This window comes from Paramormyrops kingsleyae, chromosome 14 (assembly GCF_048594095.1).
Source record: "Paramormyrops kingsleyae isolate MSU_618 chromosome 14, PKINGS_0.4, whole genome shotgun sequence".
NCBI classification, from domain to species: domain Eukaryota; kingdom Metazoa; phylum Chordata; class Actinopteri; order Osteoglossiformes; family Mormyridae; genus Paramormyrops; species Paramormyrops kingsleyae.
Genome location: NC_132810.1, coordinates 20615051 through 20633477, shown reverse-complemented (window position 1 = coordinate 20633477; position 18427 = coordinate 20615051). Strand labels below are relative to the sequence as shown.

Genomic DNA, 18427 nt, shown 5'->3' with positions numbered 1-18427 from the left:
AGTGACATGTGCATGGATGGAGAGAGGGATGGAGTTAAAAAGGCTTGGCGTAAACCCCGGCCTCTGTCTTTAGCCTCCCATGATGAGTTCTGATCACCCCATACGACTCTGTACTGGATAAACAACTGGAAGATGGTTATATGGATAGATAATCCTTCCACAAAATACATTACTCATTCATGCGCTAAATAAATAAGCTAGATAAATGACTAGAAACAAAGATTTTATATATTTCTTCTTTATTTTCCAATGCACCGTTGATCTACATAATCTGGTCTGTTTTGGGTGACAACTTTATTAATTATGAAATCTGCATTAAACAAAAAATTGGCCACATGAGGAAAAACACTGCAAACGAGTAGTATACCGAATGCTTGAGTAGGAACCACATTTTTTTTTTATTAATAAGGTTAAAGACGCTGAGACAGAAACGACCACATTGACGTTTAATGAACACTGAGTTTTGGGCGCTCGCTGTTGTGCAAGAAAGAGGGAAATTAATACCGGCAAACAGAAAGTGCATCGGAGGCTTGGTTGACGCTTAAAGCCCTTGAAGACACAACAAAACTTGGCATAGTCATGGCTGCCCCCATGTTGTGCCTCAGAGCCACAAATATATTTTTTTATCACAAAACATTTTTTTTTGTTTTAATTTTGAACAGGGTGAACATACAGTACACATCCCTTTGCACAGAAGAATTTTTAAAGCAGGTCTGTTAAATTAAGTAAACTTTCCCATTTATCAAATATAGTGAAATTAAAAGAATGTTTGAAATATACAAATATATGAGTATATCGTTAAACTGACAGAAAAGACAAATCTGAAAGTGTGTTGATCACAACCTCAGCCACAACGATTCAAAATGATTTTTGGTCCACTTTAAAGAAAGCATTTGCTTTTATAGACACCAAACACACCAGAAAACGGAACGGAATAAATGCTTCACTTAATTTACAGGCAGTTATGATCGTTAACAATATGTACAGAGCAATTCGGCCAGCGACACTTCAGCAATCTGTCTGCCTGGACAAACAGGCTTTACCGTGAGAGACGCGTTACAGCTTTCTAGGGTGGCGTGGTAACGTTAGGAGATCCCGAGTCCCCGTCCGCGCCGCCTAGAGCACCTGACACTTCCAGGTTTGTCTCAGATTGTCCCACTATTTACAGTATTTAAAAAAAAAATGGCAGCAATTTCTCGATGAAACAAAAGCTTCACCAGAAACCAAAAAAAAAAAAAAAAAAAAAAGCAGTTTAATCTGAAAATATTATGCTGATACATATTACACAAATAGCAGCATTTTCTCGCGCTTCATAAAAACTAAAAAAGGCAGGAAAAATTGTAGTAAGACTTGCACTGAAAACACCATTAAGGGATTAAATATCAGCATGATTTTAAGTGTATGTGTACAAAGAAAAACATGAATGAAGCTACGTAGCCATGCATATATGCACACACACTAACACACACGCATATCGTTTATTACCGTATATATTTAATATATGCGCCTACCATGAGAAACAATCAAGTTGATATGTAGTTTTCAGTTAAAGATTCCTGAAATATTAACAGAAATCAGAAGTAGCGTAGTTATTATACACTTTACAGTTAAACAATTATAGGCCTACCGAGTACTGCGGCGTCAGCCTTTTCTCCGTCGCACTTTGTCCATAGTAATAAAAATAAAAATGTGAAAAAAAATAGAAAAGTGGGTCAACAATAATATACAAAACTAGGTGACCGTCTAAAGCCTCAGCACTCACATAGCCGACCAAACTCAAGCATCTTAACTGTATAGTAATATACTCTCAAAATTTTGTGAGGAAACTGGCGCTGCAGAAAAGAAGCGACTCCATCTTAAGCAAGGAGGGCTATAATTCCGTTAACAGCATCCTATAAATTTCAAGTTCTTAGACAAAATAATAATAATAATAATAATAATAATAATAAAAACTTACTGAAATGCCAGTTCAGAATATCCATGTAAAAATAAGACAAATCTGTATGTGCGTTTTTGGCGTATTGGTTTTGATATATACATACTCACCACACACCCAACAGGCTGTAAGAGCTCGTTAGTGTGGCTATAACACGCCGTAGCTGCTCTAGAAACTCAGGAAAATTAGTTTTTTTAATTTTTAAGCACATATTTGCAGGAAAACGACTGAAACTCAGCAGTTCTCTGGAGAACTGACGCTGTTTTTGTAGTTACTTCCAATACCTCGTGTACTGAGCCTGAATTTAATCTGGACAGATTTATAAATATTCTGTGCTATAACAGCCCTTAGGAGTTATTTCTATAAGAAGAAAAAAAAAAATAGATTTAATCCACAACAATTGCATAATGGGGAAGTGGTTCATTTTCACTATCGTTAAAATTGAGCCCATCTGTGACCTGAGGCGCACGTAACAGGAAATATTGAGTAACATCGCCCAACATGGATGGATACGAGGGATTCCCTTGAAATTACCAACCCTTTTGAAATTTTATTTTTAAATAGGATCGCTACCCCTCCCGCTAAAACGGACTCATTTAGAAGAGACTCTATCCCTGCCTAGTCTGGTGGACATTTCGGCTGTGAAGGTGAGTAACTAGCACAACCTGGATCTTCACAATGACCAAGCTGGCCCACTGCAGTTACCAGGGTAACACTGCAACCCCTCCCATCACCACCCACCCAGATGCCAAGAAAGAAAGAAAAAAAAAATACCCGACTTGGCAAAATGAAATATAACAAAAATAATTTTATGATGCTAAAAATACATCCCCCAGTGCCGTCTTTCACTTATTCTGAATGTGATCTCGTGTTGCTCCTCCAACGAAATGAGGAAAACCTGGGCTGAGGACTAAAACCCCGCTGTCCTGCAGGAGGAGGGGGGGGTGGGGAGGGGGTCGTTCCTGATGTAGCGATCACAGCTGATACCACTTCTTATCTTTGTACTTCAGCATCATCTGGAGGAAGGGGGGGGGGGGGGTTATTATGATGGATGAGTTGATTGATTGAATGCAGGGATTTCGTTTTGGGTTTAACTCCTTCCTCACCTCATGCGCGTGCTTGGAGAAGGAGTCCGCGCTCGCCATCATGGCCGCCGTGCGCTCCTCCAGCTCGCCCAGCTTCTGGCCCCTCTCGTCCAGCGCTATCCTGGCACGGGCCAGCTCCCCGACCACGCCCGAGGCCGCACCCTTCATGCCCTCGATGCCGCCCGGCCCGGGGATGTGCTGTGCCAAGCTCCGCGCCGCCTTTCCGGCTGCGGCCTCCCCGACTGTGTGGATACAGGTGAAGCCATGAGGTCGTGTTAAGGGGCAGGCGGTCCTGCTAGCATATTATTATCTCTAGCATACCTCTACAGCTATTGGCTGATTTTCCTTTCATTCATTGTCACATGAAAACTGCCAAGCCAATCAGATGTCTCTAAATTGGTCATAGTGTGTGAATGTGGGCGTGTGTGTGCCCAGCGATGGGCTGGCATCTCAGCCAGGCTGCTCTACTGCCTTCAGCTTTATGCTACCTGAGATAGACTACAGGCCCCACCACAGTAATGGATAAGCAGAGAGAAGATGGATGGATGGATGGATGATTGCTTAGTCAATCAGATTAAAGACAACTAAGAATCTACTCCAACAAAATAGGGATGTTAAAGCAGGATACATCCCTGCAAAGATGCCAGTCTCCCAAAGGGAAGAATGCTCTCCCACGCTTGATAATGTCTGCAGTGATTCTATGTAGGTATCTACACTAACCAAAATACCTGGTATTTACTTATCTTACAATACACAGAGTGTGATCAAATTTAGAGAAGCTAAATATTTCAGGAAATTATTACCAGCAACTTTTTAGATGTCTACCTGAGTGCAGAAAGAGATAAAATGAAAAAAGAAAAGAAAAAAATGCAAAAGTTGTTACTTACAGAGATCTTCTCTGTCCAGGGACTGTGCTCCCCCACCAAAGAGGCCCTTGAAAAATCCTCTGTTTGGGGCCTCTGGCGTTTCTACAGGCGTAAACAAGTCCCCCAGCATCTCCTGAAACACAACCGATTCGCTAGATTTTACATGTGCTGCAGCACCAGAGAAAGTCATCCACTGAAAAAGCGTCTGTGGACAGTAGGAGCTGCTCTTCAGTCACACACCAGCTAACCCAAAGATGCTGACTTTAACCAACCTTAAAACATAAAAAATGGAACATGTTTATGTAATAGGGCAGGGGTGGCCAATCTTATCTGTAAAGGGCCGGTGTGTATGTCGGTTTCTGGGGTAACCTTTAGGTCAGCTGTTCAAACCCGGGTGTGAGGACTCGTCAGCCAATCAGTCCTCTAATTAGTAATCTAATTAGACACCGGCCCTTTATAGATAAGATTGGCCACCCCTGCAGTAGGGCAGTAATCCACGTGTCCAGGCACCCATGTGACTTTTTTTAGGACAATCAAACCGATAAAAGTCCAGAGTTCCATATACAGTTTAGTCTCTTCAACACTGCGTTTTGCAGAAAAGGCATGAAGTCTGAAAAGCCACCTCACCTGTAGGTTCTCGCAAGTCTCCTGGCTGTATGTTATTCTCTGGATCTCCGTGGGCGAGGTCAGGAATAGAGCCTGGCCGTGGTTCGAGAAGCAGAAGGTCCTGGCTATCCGCATGTCGGTGAGCGGAAAGTAACTGACGTCTAACAGCGGCCGCAGGCTGGGCAAGCTGGGCAGCAAGACGGTCACATGTGATAACATACATGTCAAAGTCACATCTTTTGCATTTATTTATTTAGCAATTTATGAGTGGTGATAGCTTGGGGCCAGGGGCTCGTACAACGTGATTTGATTACTCTGCCGGCCATGGGATTCAAACTCACACCCTTAACCTGACCCATGCACTGCCCCTTCCTGCATTCAGAAAGGAGTTTCAATCTCAGAGAACAGGTGACTCATGTTCTTCTGAACTATGATGCTGTGTCTGTGATCAGAAGGTTGTTGGTTCAAATCCCGTGGTCTGCGGAGTGATTTATTTGTTGGGTCCTCGAGCAAGGCCCGCGAGAAATGAAACGGTAATGTAAATTAAATCTCATTTTCCTACCCACAAGGCTACCTGTTAGCCACAGCTGTCATCGGATGCAAACTTTTCGTTATAAAGCTACATGGAAACGTCCGCCCCCCCCCCTACCTCAAGGTCATGATGTGGCCATTGGCGCAGAAGCAGGCAATGCAGACGCCGCCGCTCATCTGCACGACGTCGCTGCGCAGCACGAAGGACGTCTCCGTGATGTTGTGCTTGAACGCCACGGCCTGCGAGGGAAGTGCGATCACCTTGGCCTGCTTGTCCGAGCAGATCACGGCAAACTGGATCTCACTGGCCTCCTGGGAGCCCGGCGGAGATGCCGTCCGCCGCTTCCTTGGTCGCTCCTTGTCGTTGGCGCAGTCGGGCTCGCGCCAAGGCTCCGAGGGCCCAGGTAGGAGGGCGCCGGTGGCATCCAGGAACGCCATCCTCAGGATGGCTCCCTTGAGTCTCAACAACGTGCCTGAGGAGCGAATCCAGATGTCAGCCGGATGCGTGAACAGAACAGACCCCACAGGGCTGGGAGTCCCGGATTCCAATGGCCTTCTCTAACGATCCATTGATGGAAAACAAGGAGCCTCAAATGATCAGATCCTCAAAACACCCACACAAGGGTATAGTCCTAATATTCTACTAATAATAAACTTACTATGCATTCATCAAGATGCAGAAAATGAAACTGCATTTATTAAATGTAAGGACCTAAAATTCAACTGCGATGTCACAAACAGATTTATTCATTTTCCATTTTTATAATCAAAATGAACTGAACATGCCACACACACACTCACTAATCGATACCCTAAGGCAGGGGTCTTTAAAGTTAAGATAAACATTAATTTTTCACAGTACTCATACAGTTGCTCCTTTAAATACAGTATAGTATTGCAGTTACTGTAATATGAAGTAGTAACATTATACAGCAGCCACTGCTGACACTCACCAGTGGGCGTGACTGTGACAGGCTGCAGTAGCCTCTGCTCACCAGCAGGCGGCACGTTGAGCACCATGAGCAGCACCGAGCCGAAGGACGTGCCGACCCACAGGCAGGGAGTGGCGCCGCCGTCGGACTTGCGCGCGAACGTCTCGCTGACATGGAAGAGGGTGATGGCCTCCCTGGACTCCCGGTCGATGCTCGTGACGCTGGAGCTTCGGCTGAAGGAGGTGTCCCTCGTGTCTGGAGGGGCAGCACCCCGAGCAGCGTGCAGAAAGGAAGGGATCGGGGTGACGAACACAGGGGAAGAAAAAGAAAAGTAGAAAAGACCTTAAGAGTTGAGGTTTTGATGGGCGCCGCATGAGTGACTCCATATGATTGCTCATAAAATTCCACATAGGACCTCGTCATCAAATAAAACCGATCACTAATTTGCGTTTCTCAATCAATTAAGATTAATTAAATTGCACGTGATATGGTCAACTAGCTAAGAGCATGTTCATTTCAACAAGCCACACTAGCTATTTCCAGAAACAGCAGCTGTTATCTGGGTTGGAGAAATGCAAGTCAGATATTTGAACACTTCCTTTCAAATCTGTTACAGGTTAGTACAGATGAGGTAGCTTATTTTCATCTTGTGCATGAAAGCCCACAAGGGAATTACATTTCACAGGCATTAGCTGCAATTTTCCTGCAATGGTTATCCATTAGATAGCATTATTGTTTTTTTTTTTCCCAACTGTTATAAGAAAAGGTCATAAAGCTACATTACAGACCTACTCAAGGTCCAAAAGTAGCTTTATATAATAAGGTCTAAGTATACAAATACTTTTCGGCCTTATGTAGCTGGGGCAAGTTACTTCCTGAGGCAAACGAGAACAATGGCCATTTGAACCAGTTCTGTCTATCCGGTGGACATTGGGGAGAAGTTGTAGCAGACAAGAGCATTTCATGGATGATCCAGGGAATTAATTCATTAACAAAATGATCTTCTTTCTGCCTTTACCCTCAATGTGTAGCATGATGACATAGTCGATGCACATGAGTTACCTGAATTCACCCCCCCCACCCAAAAAAAAAGCCCACGGTTAGTCCCCATCCCCCTAAGGGACAAAAACAAAGTTTTTCAGAGGTGTCAGAGTCAATCATGTCACGGTGGCAGACGGAAGGTCCGGGGACGATATGCTGTTCCGTTTCGCTCGCAGGTTTTTTCTGTGGCTTCCTGCGATCGCTTGTCTGATGCGGCGACGGCATTACACCTGCAATCGATTTCAAGCCTAAAATATCCCAGCCGGCAGCAACGAACACGTTTAGAGTCGAGGCTTACCCACGTCTGGCTTCAGATCAGTAGGCAAGTTTAATTTCCGTGACATCTTTGCTGGAAAAATAAATAACATACAAACAATGACTCCGGGCAAGGAGATGCACTTCCAATATCCTCGGTATGGTTCTATATATAATTACGCCCACAGCGTTAATGATCCGTCTCGATTATTCATGATCCTCCGTTGGCATTATGCACTGAGAGAACCCAGAAAGAGTTAAAAACCAGTGTTTTAGTCTGTAAAAGAAAATCGCTTGACAAGAAAGCAGCCAGGGGGAGAGAATTAATAACCAGTGAAGGGAAACTTCAGGCATCCCAGGCTGACAGAACAAGCACCTTGGCAAGGGGGTATGAAGAAAAAAACATGCATGATATCACAGCTCCAAAGGCTTCAGAGAAAAGCTGCCATTCTCAGAGGAAGACCAATCATGGCTTCTGCTCCGTTCAGGAGGCCTTGTCAAACCTTCTCCAATTGCATCATTACATTGGTACTAATGTTTCGGATTTGCCTTCAGAGCTCACATTCATCCTCATATCACCTCCCTTAGGTACAATTTGCCTATATGCTTCTTATAGCATTATAAACTGTCTAAAAATTAAAAAAAATCATACGATAATCCTGTGCAATCTACATAGATGAGTCCCATTAACGGGGACTGAGGGAATGTGTAAATCTCACCTCTTTGTTAAAGACATAAATTACAATGTAATTAGGTATAAAGTTGGTAACAGAATGTCAAATGCTTTTGTGTACAAATATCAGATTGGCTACCTCATTTGGTAATGGATGATGGGCAAGAAATCAAATCAACAGGACAGCAAGTGGACTGATAAAAATCTATACACATAAGTCGCTAAATTTTCTACTTATTGTTTAACGATTTTTCAATGGGGTTTGTGCGCGTACAGATGCTACTGCGGAAGATTATATATTTTTGAAATCATTCTAGAATTATATTGATTGTATCCAAGAACATTCCACAGAGTTCCGAGAGGAGTCCAAAAGAAGAGATGACATCATGCATAGTGTTAGAGTCATGGGGGGAAAAAAATGAAATGAATCCCCCCTCCAATGAGAAAAACCTGTGAATTCCACATGATTGACTTTTCATTACACACCTTACAATTAGTAGGAATAAAACGGGAAGCCCATTCCTTCTACATTCCAGACAGAGTTCGAGAGGCATCAAGCAGTGAACACAGATCATCGTTTAATCAGGGCATAACTTGTTAGTGTGAATGGGGGTGGGGGTGGGGGGCACGCTGGAGTAGCAAGAAGGGAGAGTGCCATTGTCAGATGTCGAGGTCATACCAATGTCAATGGCTACCATCCTGGTAAACTTTCTGCTTTTGGCTTTCACTGAAAACATTCCAAAGACAACACAAATAATAAAAGACATGACAAGCTATTTTACTCCACATATAAATCTTTAAAAAAAAAAAAAAAAAGCAAAGCCATGGAGACCAAATATGATGACATACCCATTTCTATAAAGTCAGGATGTTTGTGGCCATCGTCACAATTGCAAGGTAAGGCACAGCCTAGATGGTGACAGTGACACAGACGATCAGTGCCGGCCGGCTTGATGAATCTACACTCCCAGGCAAATCGATCATCTTCATGCAATTTATCTGTGTCAGCTGACCTGACAGTCGAGTTCCTGGGTATTTGCTGTTTGTCTTAAGTTGTCAGCCTGTTCATTCTGTGCACTCAAACTACAGGATAATTGTAAAAATCTCAGCTACTGTAATTAAAACACGAGGAATCGTAATCAGAATACTTCTATTGCTTCAAACAAGGGGACACTCATAATACTTCACAACAATAGTAATAATACTGTATTTCAAATGTTGTTTTTAAAAATAATTCATTTCTGAAGGTCATTGAAACATCAACCAGGAAGAGACTGGAGCAGATATTAGTGCTGCTCATACTGGATATCCTCATTTCTCCTGGGAGCTGCATTAAGGATATATGAGGGGGATGTGACCACCCAGGATCCCTGCATCTCAGGGGGATTTCAGTGGCTGATAACTAGCGTTACTCTACCAAAACACACAAACATGAATTCCACACAGCTTCTGAGCTGCTCCTCAATATAAAATATTTCATGTTTAATTATTACTAGGGTTGCAAAGGGGCGGAACATTTCCGGAAACTTTGCAGAAACTTTCCAGAAACCTTCCATTCCATGGGAAGTTGAGCTGGGTAATTCTGGAAATATTCCAAGTTGGAAACTTTCCAGGGGAATTAAGAAGAACATAAGGGAATTAAAAGGAAAATTAACAGAATTTTGCAACCCTCATTATTACATTGTGAACTACTCAAACTTACACATTTCTATTGAGAAATCCCCTTAACTTGAAATACAGCTAGATCCTCCATCAACAAGTACATGTACTGATAGTGTACTGATAGTGTACTGATAGTGTACTGATAGAGAGATATTACATGTCTCTGTGTCAATGTGAGACTCCGGACACAAATCTTGGAAATCAACGATTGCAACAAAATGGCACATTTACCAAAATGCAGTTAGAGCATTCTGTGACCAGGCACTAGCTCCTAACTGGAAAGAGAAGTATCTGTTTCTTTAAATTATTGCACAGACAACAGGAAGTTCAGAAAGGCTATAGTTTTACCTGAGGTGGGAGACTTGCACCGGTCTTCGGAAGAAGTCGACCCCTCACTGATGTCACAGAGACCTTTCAAGTCGAACAAAGAAAGTTAATGCAGCCCTTCGCATGTGAGAGAAACTGATGAGAAACCTTCTACTGTACCTCAGGAGACACGAAACAGAGAAGGCTGGGCTAAGGGGCTAAAATAAAGGTAGCCTGTATCAGATAAATGGCAGTTCCAGCTTTAATGAAGCCGGTAACATTATCCTTGGGCTATCTACCCTCCTGTCACCTTGTGCAGCTATTCAGCAAATAAAGGATTTAAAGTTCAGTCAATGAGAAAATTTGAGAACACATCCATACACGGTTTAATACTGACAGACTGCTACAGCACTATTATGCAGAGGTGAATAGTTCAGATTCAAGAAAGTGAAACTCCAGACCACAATTTTGTTCCAACCAACCATGTGAGTTCTCTGTGAGTGTGACTCGTCATACTTAACTGGCTGGTTGAAAGAAAATCTTGGTCTGGATTCTTACTTTCTGGACCTGAACTATAGAACTCTGCCATTATGATTATCACAGCTTTAAAGCACAAAAATGGAACTCCGCACTACCTCAGTAGGTGGCACTGCAGCATAAGCTCACATCTACTTTCATGCAGAATCAGTAATTGAGGGATGTGCATCACAGTCACATCCATTTTGAAATGGGAATAATATAATGTGTTCAATTTTCAATAAGAATATTATTACTACTAATAATCAGATCCCATAATAAGAAAGGAAAAGCTATCATTATCTACAATGACTATGCAGATACAATAAAATTATAAACGAAAATAATGTTTGATAAGAGTGATTGATCTCAGTCTAGCATACTATTTTCAAACCAATTTCTACCGCCAAAGACATACATTTTGTCAATTTACGGATAATGTCTAAACTTGCAGAAAAAGAAACGTGGAAGACAGAAGACAGGCAGAGTGAAAAGGGGAACAACACATATACTAGTTGAGAGGAAAGCAGCGGAAATAAAACATGCAGCTTGCAGAGGGCTAGTAGAATAGGATGTGAGGTACAGCTATTAAAAAAAAGAAAAAAAAAAAAGCAGGAAAACTGGGCCGGGACCACATTGGACAACGGGGGACAGGGACTCTCTAATAGGCTAATTCTTATCAGGTGACTTACTGATGTAAGAGGCCCGTAGATTTTTCACAGACTCATTATATAAGCTAGCGAGGCCGCGCATGCAAGACGTGGGAACGTCTTTTCCGAAGCACAGTGGAGAGACCAACAACAAAAGGCGTTACAGCATCAGAGCGGGGACACGCATCTGTCACAGAGCAGTGAGACAAAGAGGCGAGGTTACATTTAAAACACGTGCGGGGTCCCACGGAAGATGCGGGTCAGACAGTGCTGGTCAACCCATAAGCAAACCGTGGGGGCTGGGGGGGGGGGTTTGCTGCATCACCACCACCCTCCAGTGCGAGGAACATGGGGAGCACCGACTACAGCATCCGAGACACAGTGAAACAAGGTGCTGTAGCTCACCCAGGGACCACATGGGCTTCGACCAGCACTGGGGTCGGGAGATGAGTGGGGTTCGCATCCCGCAGAGCACCTACACATCCGGCCCAGGGATCTGAGCGCCAGTCCTACCGGGCATCGTGACGGGGCCGACCGCCGTCACCGAACGTGGGATCCCGTCCCCTTGGACGTTTTGCTTTGCAAAACTTGGATTTTCTTATCACCGGGGACAGATGGAGAACCCGCGGGGGGCCAGTCGAGGACCGGGGGCCTCCTGGTCTAACCCAACGACGAGGGACGATGCGACTATGGGAATTCGGGTGTGTAGTTTGAACAGCTCACAGCCGGAAGGCTTCAATAAGAATCAGTATCTAACCACACAAAGTCAGGGCTTCCTGTCGCTACACATGTATACTTTTAAAACTTATAAACATAGTATAAACTTACCGAGAGATGTCTGTTTTGTTTTCCGAGGAGAGCGTAGTTGTCTCTGGTCGCTTGAACCATATAGCTGCAACATCCCCATGTTAAGCAGAACGGTCTTCTGGAAGTAGTCAACAACTGCAAGTCCACTGCTATTTCCAAAAACCACTCTATTTTTTTTTTTTTAGGGGGAAGGCAAAGAGAATGACATTTATTTGCATACTTTCAAAACAAAACCAAAATATCTACCTGTCCATCACAGTACAATACCCTGTTGCATTCGCAGGAATGTCAGTAGGGGGTCAAAAGAGAAGTATTGGATAGCCATTGGGGCAAACCACAGCGGCACAAAAATGGGGGGTGGTGTGTTCAAAGGAAGCACGACAAGACGGGGGTTGCTGGGATTCTGCTTTATATTATTCAGGATGAGAAACAGGTGAATGATGGGGCTCCTAACTTCACCCCACCCCAGTGCTCTTACACATCTGCACCAAGCTACCCCCCCCCCCCCCCAGTTCTCAGAGGTTTCCTCGCCCAGACTCACAGGCCATATGAGGAGTTGATGGCCAGGCTGGTGATCTGTTGAGGTGGCTCCCCGCTGACCCACAGCAGCTGCACCACCAGCTCCACTTGGTATCCCGGTGACTGCTTGGGCAGAGAGCTTCGCACCCTGGACCGTGGGGGGGGGGAGAGAAACGACACCGAAATGCAGAGGGAGGCTATTAATGAAGACCTCAGCATTTAATATGCAGCATATTCAGACAAGCCAGAATGAAGACTAATAAAATCTTTTCCTCTATTAAAAAAATCTAATGTGTATTTAATAGTAGAGAACCGAAGGAATTAGTTAATGACCAGGTGATTGTGCTCCCTGAGGGGACAATTACAATTACAATTACAACAGGAGCTCCTGAAAGCCTTAAGATAAAGTCAAACAGACTCAAAGATCAGACTCAGAGGACCCCATCTATAACAGCGTTCCCCAATCCGGTCCTTGGGGACCAACAGCCAGTCCACGTTTTTGCTCCCTCCAAGCTCCCTAGTCTGGGAGGGGGGTAATGAAGTGGATCCATGACCAGAATATCGCTGCTTCAATTACTGGGGAGGGGGTCTGGCAGTTCAGCCTTAAAATAATTTTGGTTTATAGCGTTTACCTTAGACAGGGCACGTTGTCCCGGACTGCGTCAGAGGGGCTGCTGCTGGCCGAGGCCTGGGAATCGGGCGTGTTAGCTGGGGAACTGGAGGTCACATTTGGAGTGGGGAGGGCTGCTACTGGCTCCCCCCCTGCTTCCGGAGACTCTGTTTCATTCGGCTCGTATAGCAGCTTTACCTCCAGGAGCTGGAGGGAGAGAGGGTGTGTCACCCATGAAACAGCATGCAGAAACAGAAGCCATTCTCACCACTGCCCACTGGAAACCAACAGCAATTTTATCAGTGAACATAGTGCCAACCCTTAAAGTGCAACTCTAAATATATCATGACTTGTGGTGAGTATCAGGTATCTAACATCAGCTTGGTGTCGACAGCTCCTTAGTTCTCATGCCTAAGACAAAGCCTCCACTGCAGTTATGTGTTATGTGATTCCGACCAACAATAATGACAAACGAGTGACGGCGATGCTATATGTGATCCCTAATTTTTCCATGACATCCCCATCAATCCATTGTAACACTCTACACTCTATGTCTAGCATCAGCAGTACAACCTGCAGTACGCAGTCAGGAAGAAATTAGAATTTAGGATTCAGAAATTAAAATGTAGAACTCGGATCACAGAATTTAGGATTCAGATATTTCAGATTCACAACATAGAATTTAAATTTCGGATCTAGAATTTAGGATTCAGAACTTAGAATAATGGGTTCAAATTTTAGAATTTCGAATTCAAAAGTTGCATGATGCCCTAAGGGTACTCAATTTTAACATTACACTTACCAAGTCATTTACCTGGCTCTTCAGTCATTGTGAAATCATATATTTTTCGAAACGGCAACATATTTTGATGTAAAACATTTGAAGATAATAACTCATACAATGTAAAAAAACTATGAATGTTACCCCTCATGTCAAAATATGCAGCAACAGATGCACCGAGCCTACCTGCAGCACCTCTGATGTCACTTCCTGTTGGCTGAACCTGTAAATCAGGATGTGGGCGGAGACTCCAGCCACGCAGAGCATCCGGCTCTCGAGGCACCAGGAAATGGTCTGGATGGCAAAGGGGTCTTCGTCCACAATGTCTTTGCCCGGCTTATCCTCCTTGTTGCGATACTTCTCAAACACCTTGGCCGTCTTCAGCTTGTAGAGCACTTGAAGCATTACTGGGGAAGCGTGCAGAAATAAGCCCTGGTATTTATTTCCAGTTTTGCGCTCCAGAAACAAACAAACAAACCCAAAAGCTGACTGAAAATAATTGTAGCCGATCATTCAAACTTAGATTCAAGGAGATTTAAGTATTCTACCCTTGATCCTCTACTGCAATGTCAGCCTTTGAAATGATAAGTGGTGACAAGTTATTGCTGAAATGTATCCTCTGCCACTGGGGAGAGCCCGGCCTTTGCCGCGTAAAATGGCTCAGTGATGTTCAGCCTCAGGAACAGGGTAAGTGACACACGTCCAGCTCAAAGCACCGGCGGAAAAGCCTGCATCTCGCTGGGGAACTGAACTGATGCAGATGTAAGCACTGGTAAGACATGGACTGGTAAGCCATGCACTGGTAAGCCATGCACTGGTAAGCCATGCACCCCTCAAGCAGGTGTTTACATATGAGGTCCAATTTTCTGACCAGAATATAATCTTTTGCCGTAACACTTTACTTGAGGGGGTATAAATACTTGGTAGTAACTCAGTTACTACTGAAGTACAAATCATGAACATACAGTCGCCGAGATAAAATTAGCATCATGATTCATTAATGGTGAACAAATATTAGATCAGTATTTCACTTGTGTTATTCATGACTTGTTCCTTCAGTGGTTCACAAAGGTTTACAGAATTAAATGATACAGTAACAAATATAGCAATTGCTTGAGATAAGATACATCATGATTCATCAATGATGAATTAACAAGACATCAGTATGTAACTAAGGCTTAGTTTGTGGTTAATTAATGCATAAGTATGAGCATAATGCTACTTTACTTGCGGCCCCTCAATGAAGTGTTACCTAATGCTTTTGAAAGCTGTGGGCAGCTGAGCAGATTCGTGAGCGAAAGGTGAAAAAGACAAAACATAAAACAGGAAATGAACGGGCATGCAGAATGCAGAAAACTGCAATACTCACTCATGGAAGCGTCCCAAAACTTAACCGATCCATCTGCATGCCTGTCGTTCACAGAAAGAAAGATTTAAAGAAGAGAATTAAGGCCATTATTTTACACCTTACATATAAGTGCTCTATAACAGAAATTGGAGGAGGCTGGGAATTTACAGCTTATCAGATTAAACTGTAAATAAGCTTGGTAACTGTGTAATATATTACAGTTACATTCACTTGTACATTAACTTTTATTAAGCAGCTGCTTTTGTCCAAAGCAACAAATGAGGCAAATGTTAATATTAGACATATTAAGATCTGCATACATTAAGAAAACTCCCTTACCTTGCACATATTTATTAGTTATCATTCCTTCTTATATTGCACTGTTTTGTGTTTCACTGTCTGAGCTTGTATTTCACTACTGTCTGTCCTGCACTGTCTTGTCTTGTATTACAATAGCTTGTCCTATCCCTCGATGCCCTAACCTGCAACTGCAGAATAAGAATTTAACTACGTTGCCCATAACACGTGACAATAAAAAAATCAAACCTGAAACTGGAAACATACCCTGTAATTATCATCTCCTGGTAGCTTTGTGTGCCTTGGCCACAATGCCCACCGCTTAAAGGCCACTCCTGTACCAGAAAATGAAATTAAAAACAAACACCAAACAACTTTAATTGTATCTGGATCAAGTCATTGAATATTAAGAATTCAGAAGTTAAAGAAAACGACATCTTTAAAAGCTGTAAAAAAGGGGAGATGGTATTGACCGGGTGGAGATCAGCAAGCCAAAAGGAACATGGTACCTTCTTGCTGTAGGCTTGCCGTTTCTGCCTTGAGCCGACGGTGTAGAGAGCGGGGATGAGGTCCGCAGGGCAGTCAGCAAAGTATTCGCAGCACGTCACCGGAGACTCGTGTATAGTCAGAGGGTATGGGTTCTCAAATATTGGGTATCTGAACACAGAGAGGGGGAGGGGTTTGGCAGTTCCTGTACGTCACGCTAAAAATCCTGATATAAAATCACTACCGAGGGTACCAATGGCCGAAAACACTAAAATGTTTCCGTTTTCCCGTTTCACCGCTGGATTGTGACGCGCTTATTTTCCAGGCATTCGGGGTCATGCCTACCCATTCTGCGCCAGGTCGATGACGACCAAATCCTTCTCCAGAAGGGCCACCACGGCATAAGGCTCCTGGGCTTCTGAGGAGATGACAAGCAAGGCAGGCTGTCACTGGAGGAGAATGTTCACCCGGCCATCCGGCGCAGAAACGGTCTCATTGACAACTCACCGCTGGGGTACGGCGTCTCGCAGAGTGTCAGGAAGTCCACCACGGGGTGGTCCATCTCCAGCACGGCCGTGCTCTTCCCATGCATCACGGTCAGGCAGGGTCGTCTGCCCACCGTGTCGTAAGACAGACCCCCCGACAGGATCATGAATGGATCTCTGGGGAAGAGAAACCGAATGGACCAATCAGGGTACACGGTTCAAACGCTATCAGCCAATGCAGAACAAGGGAAGCTATAAAAAAATAAAAATGGAGGGTATTAGGATTGGAGGTTGGATTAGAGTTAGAGTTAGAATTGGCTTTAGGTTATGAGTTTGGGTTAGGATTGGAGTTTGAGTTTGAGTTAGAGTGAGGGTGATATCAGGGTTAGGCTTGCCAACAGGGCTGAAGCTAAGCTGAGGATTTGGGTCGCCATCACGATATGAGCTAGGCTTAGGGTGAAGGCTGGCATTATGGTTGGAGATTATTACATTTATTTACTGAATTCTTTTGCTTAAAATGATGTACAAGTAAGAATGCCTGGACCAGGTGGAGTAGCTGGGATTAGGGGCCTCGCTAAACAGACCAAAGGCGGTATGACACTGTCAGTCATGGGACCATTTGGATATTACTGATATAAAGAAAACTAATGTAGAAACCTATCAATTGTATGGATGGAAAACTGTTCAGAAGGCCCTGACATACAGGAGCAGTCAAAAGTCTGGACACACCTGCTTTTAATGCATTTGTCTCTATTTTAGCTATGTCAGGGGTCTCAAACTGCAGTCCTGGGGGGTTGGAGCCCTGTGTAGCTTAGTTCTTTCCCTGATCCACCACAAATGATTCAGCTGAAGAGCTGTGTGGTAATTAGCACAGGGAGGTGCAAGGAGTTGAATCAGGTGTGTTAAATGAGGGGAAATGCAAAAACGTGTAGGGCTCCGGCCCCCCAGGACTGAAGTCTGATACCCCTGAACTATGTGATTCACTATACAGTAAATGGCTAAAGTAAAGTAATACATATGAAATATTGCAATGACCAAGAGAAGTGTTCAACATCTCAATAAATTCTCAAATTTTAGACTTTTAAAATAGGCTCCTTCTGCTTTGATGACAAGATTGCAGACTCTTGGCATTCTTTCAACCAGCTTCCAGATGTAGGCACCTGGAACAGTCCTGAAGGAGTTTCCACAAGTTGGCTACTTTGCTCTTACTCTTTGATCCAACGCATTCCAAACCAGCTGTATATGGTTTAGGTTGGGGGATTGTGGGGGGCAGATCATATGTCATAGCTCTCCATCTCTCTGCTTCACAAGATAATACTTACTACATAGCGTTGAGATGTACTTAGGGTATCTTGTAGAAAAACAAATGATTTTCAGTAGGTGTGTTCAGATATTTGATTGGTACTGTAGTCAAAATGCTATTTTCAGAATATTCAGCCACAGTGTAGATGTTACAATGCATACAGATATTTGCTGAACTGCCAGCAAGCCGATCAGACAGGGCTTTGTACACAAAAGGAACAATGCAAATCACTGTCTCTCCATGGGAGAGTGAAGCCCTGCCCCTTACCCAGCTTTGGTTGTTTTGTATTCCACCTTCAGGATGGGCTTGCAGGGTTCTGGCTTTTTTCCATCCTTGGCCTGTTTTCCTGAAGTCAAAAACATCAGAGTAATTCCAACCCAAACTTTCCACTCAAAACCCCAGCTATCCATACAACAGAAATACAACAATCTTCTCCGCGTCACTGGCTACTTAGGGGAATACTGTTGCTCTGTCACATCTCAAGCGGCAATACGGTTGCTCTGTCACAAATGGCGCCCTCTAGTGGGCAGGACGTACCGTGCGGGGTGATGATCTGCACAGGCTTGGCCGGCGACCTCACGTTCCACACAGTCAGCGTGCCGTCCGAGTGGCTGCAGATAAACTGCTTCCCTTCGTGGTGCCAGGCCACCGAGTGGATCGCCTGCGGGGATGAGAGGAAGGAGGATGCCGACAGCAGTCAAGCGAGACGCCGTTAGCGTAGAGCGAGCATGA

The 18427-nt window shown here is 43.9% G+C and overlaps 1 protein-coding gene across 3 annotated transcripts in view; it reads right to left on the bottom strand.

The window, feature by feature from the left end:
• Positions 1-364: 364 nt before the first annotated feature.
• stxbp5b (syntaxin binding protein 5b (tomosyn)) overlaps positions 365-18427 on the bottom strand; it is a 40137-nt gene continuing 22074 nt past the window's right edge. Inside the window, exons 8-28 of one of the 3 annotated variants that reach the window (XM_023839279.2) lie at positions 18233-18356; positions 17963-18041; positions 16415-16569; positions 16253-16325; positions 15931-16078; positions 15689-15756; positions 15146-15186; positions 13963-14183; positions 13018-13202; positions 12408-12533; positions 11888-12033; positions 9936-9998; positions 8775-8834; positions 8605-8652; positions 7296-7346; positions 5978-6211; positions 5143-5497; positions 4515-4680; positions 3909-4020; positions 3043-3263; positions 365-2952 (exon numbers count right to left, since the gene is read on the bottom strand). In XM_023839279.2, the coding sequence (XP_023695047.1) occupies positions 2911-2952; positions 3043-3263; positions 3909-4020; positions 4515-4680; positions 5143-5497; positions 5978-6211; positions 7296-7346; positions 8605-8652; positions 8775-8834; positions 9936-9998; positions 11888-12033; positions 12408-12533; positions 13018-13202; positions 13963-14183; positions 15146-15186; positions 15689-15756; positions 15931-16078; positions 16253-16325; positions 16415-16569; positions 17963-18041; positions 18233-18356 (2718 nt within the window). In that variant the 3' untranslated portion in view covers positions 365-2910. The remainder of the gene's footprint in view (positions 2953-3042; positions 3264-3908; positions 4021-4514; positions 4681-5142; positions 5498-5977; positions 6212-7295; positions 7347-8604; positions 8653-8774; positions 8835-9935; positions 9999-11887; positions 12034-12407; positions 12534-13017; positions 13203-13962; positions 14184-15145; positions 15187-15688; positions 15757-15930; positions 16079-16252; positions 16326-16414; positions 16570-17962; positions 18042-18232; positions 18357-18427) is intronic. The other 2 variants (XM_023839280.2, XM_023839281.2) reach the window with 2 other exon arrangements.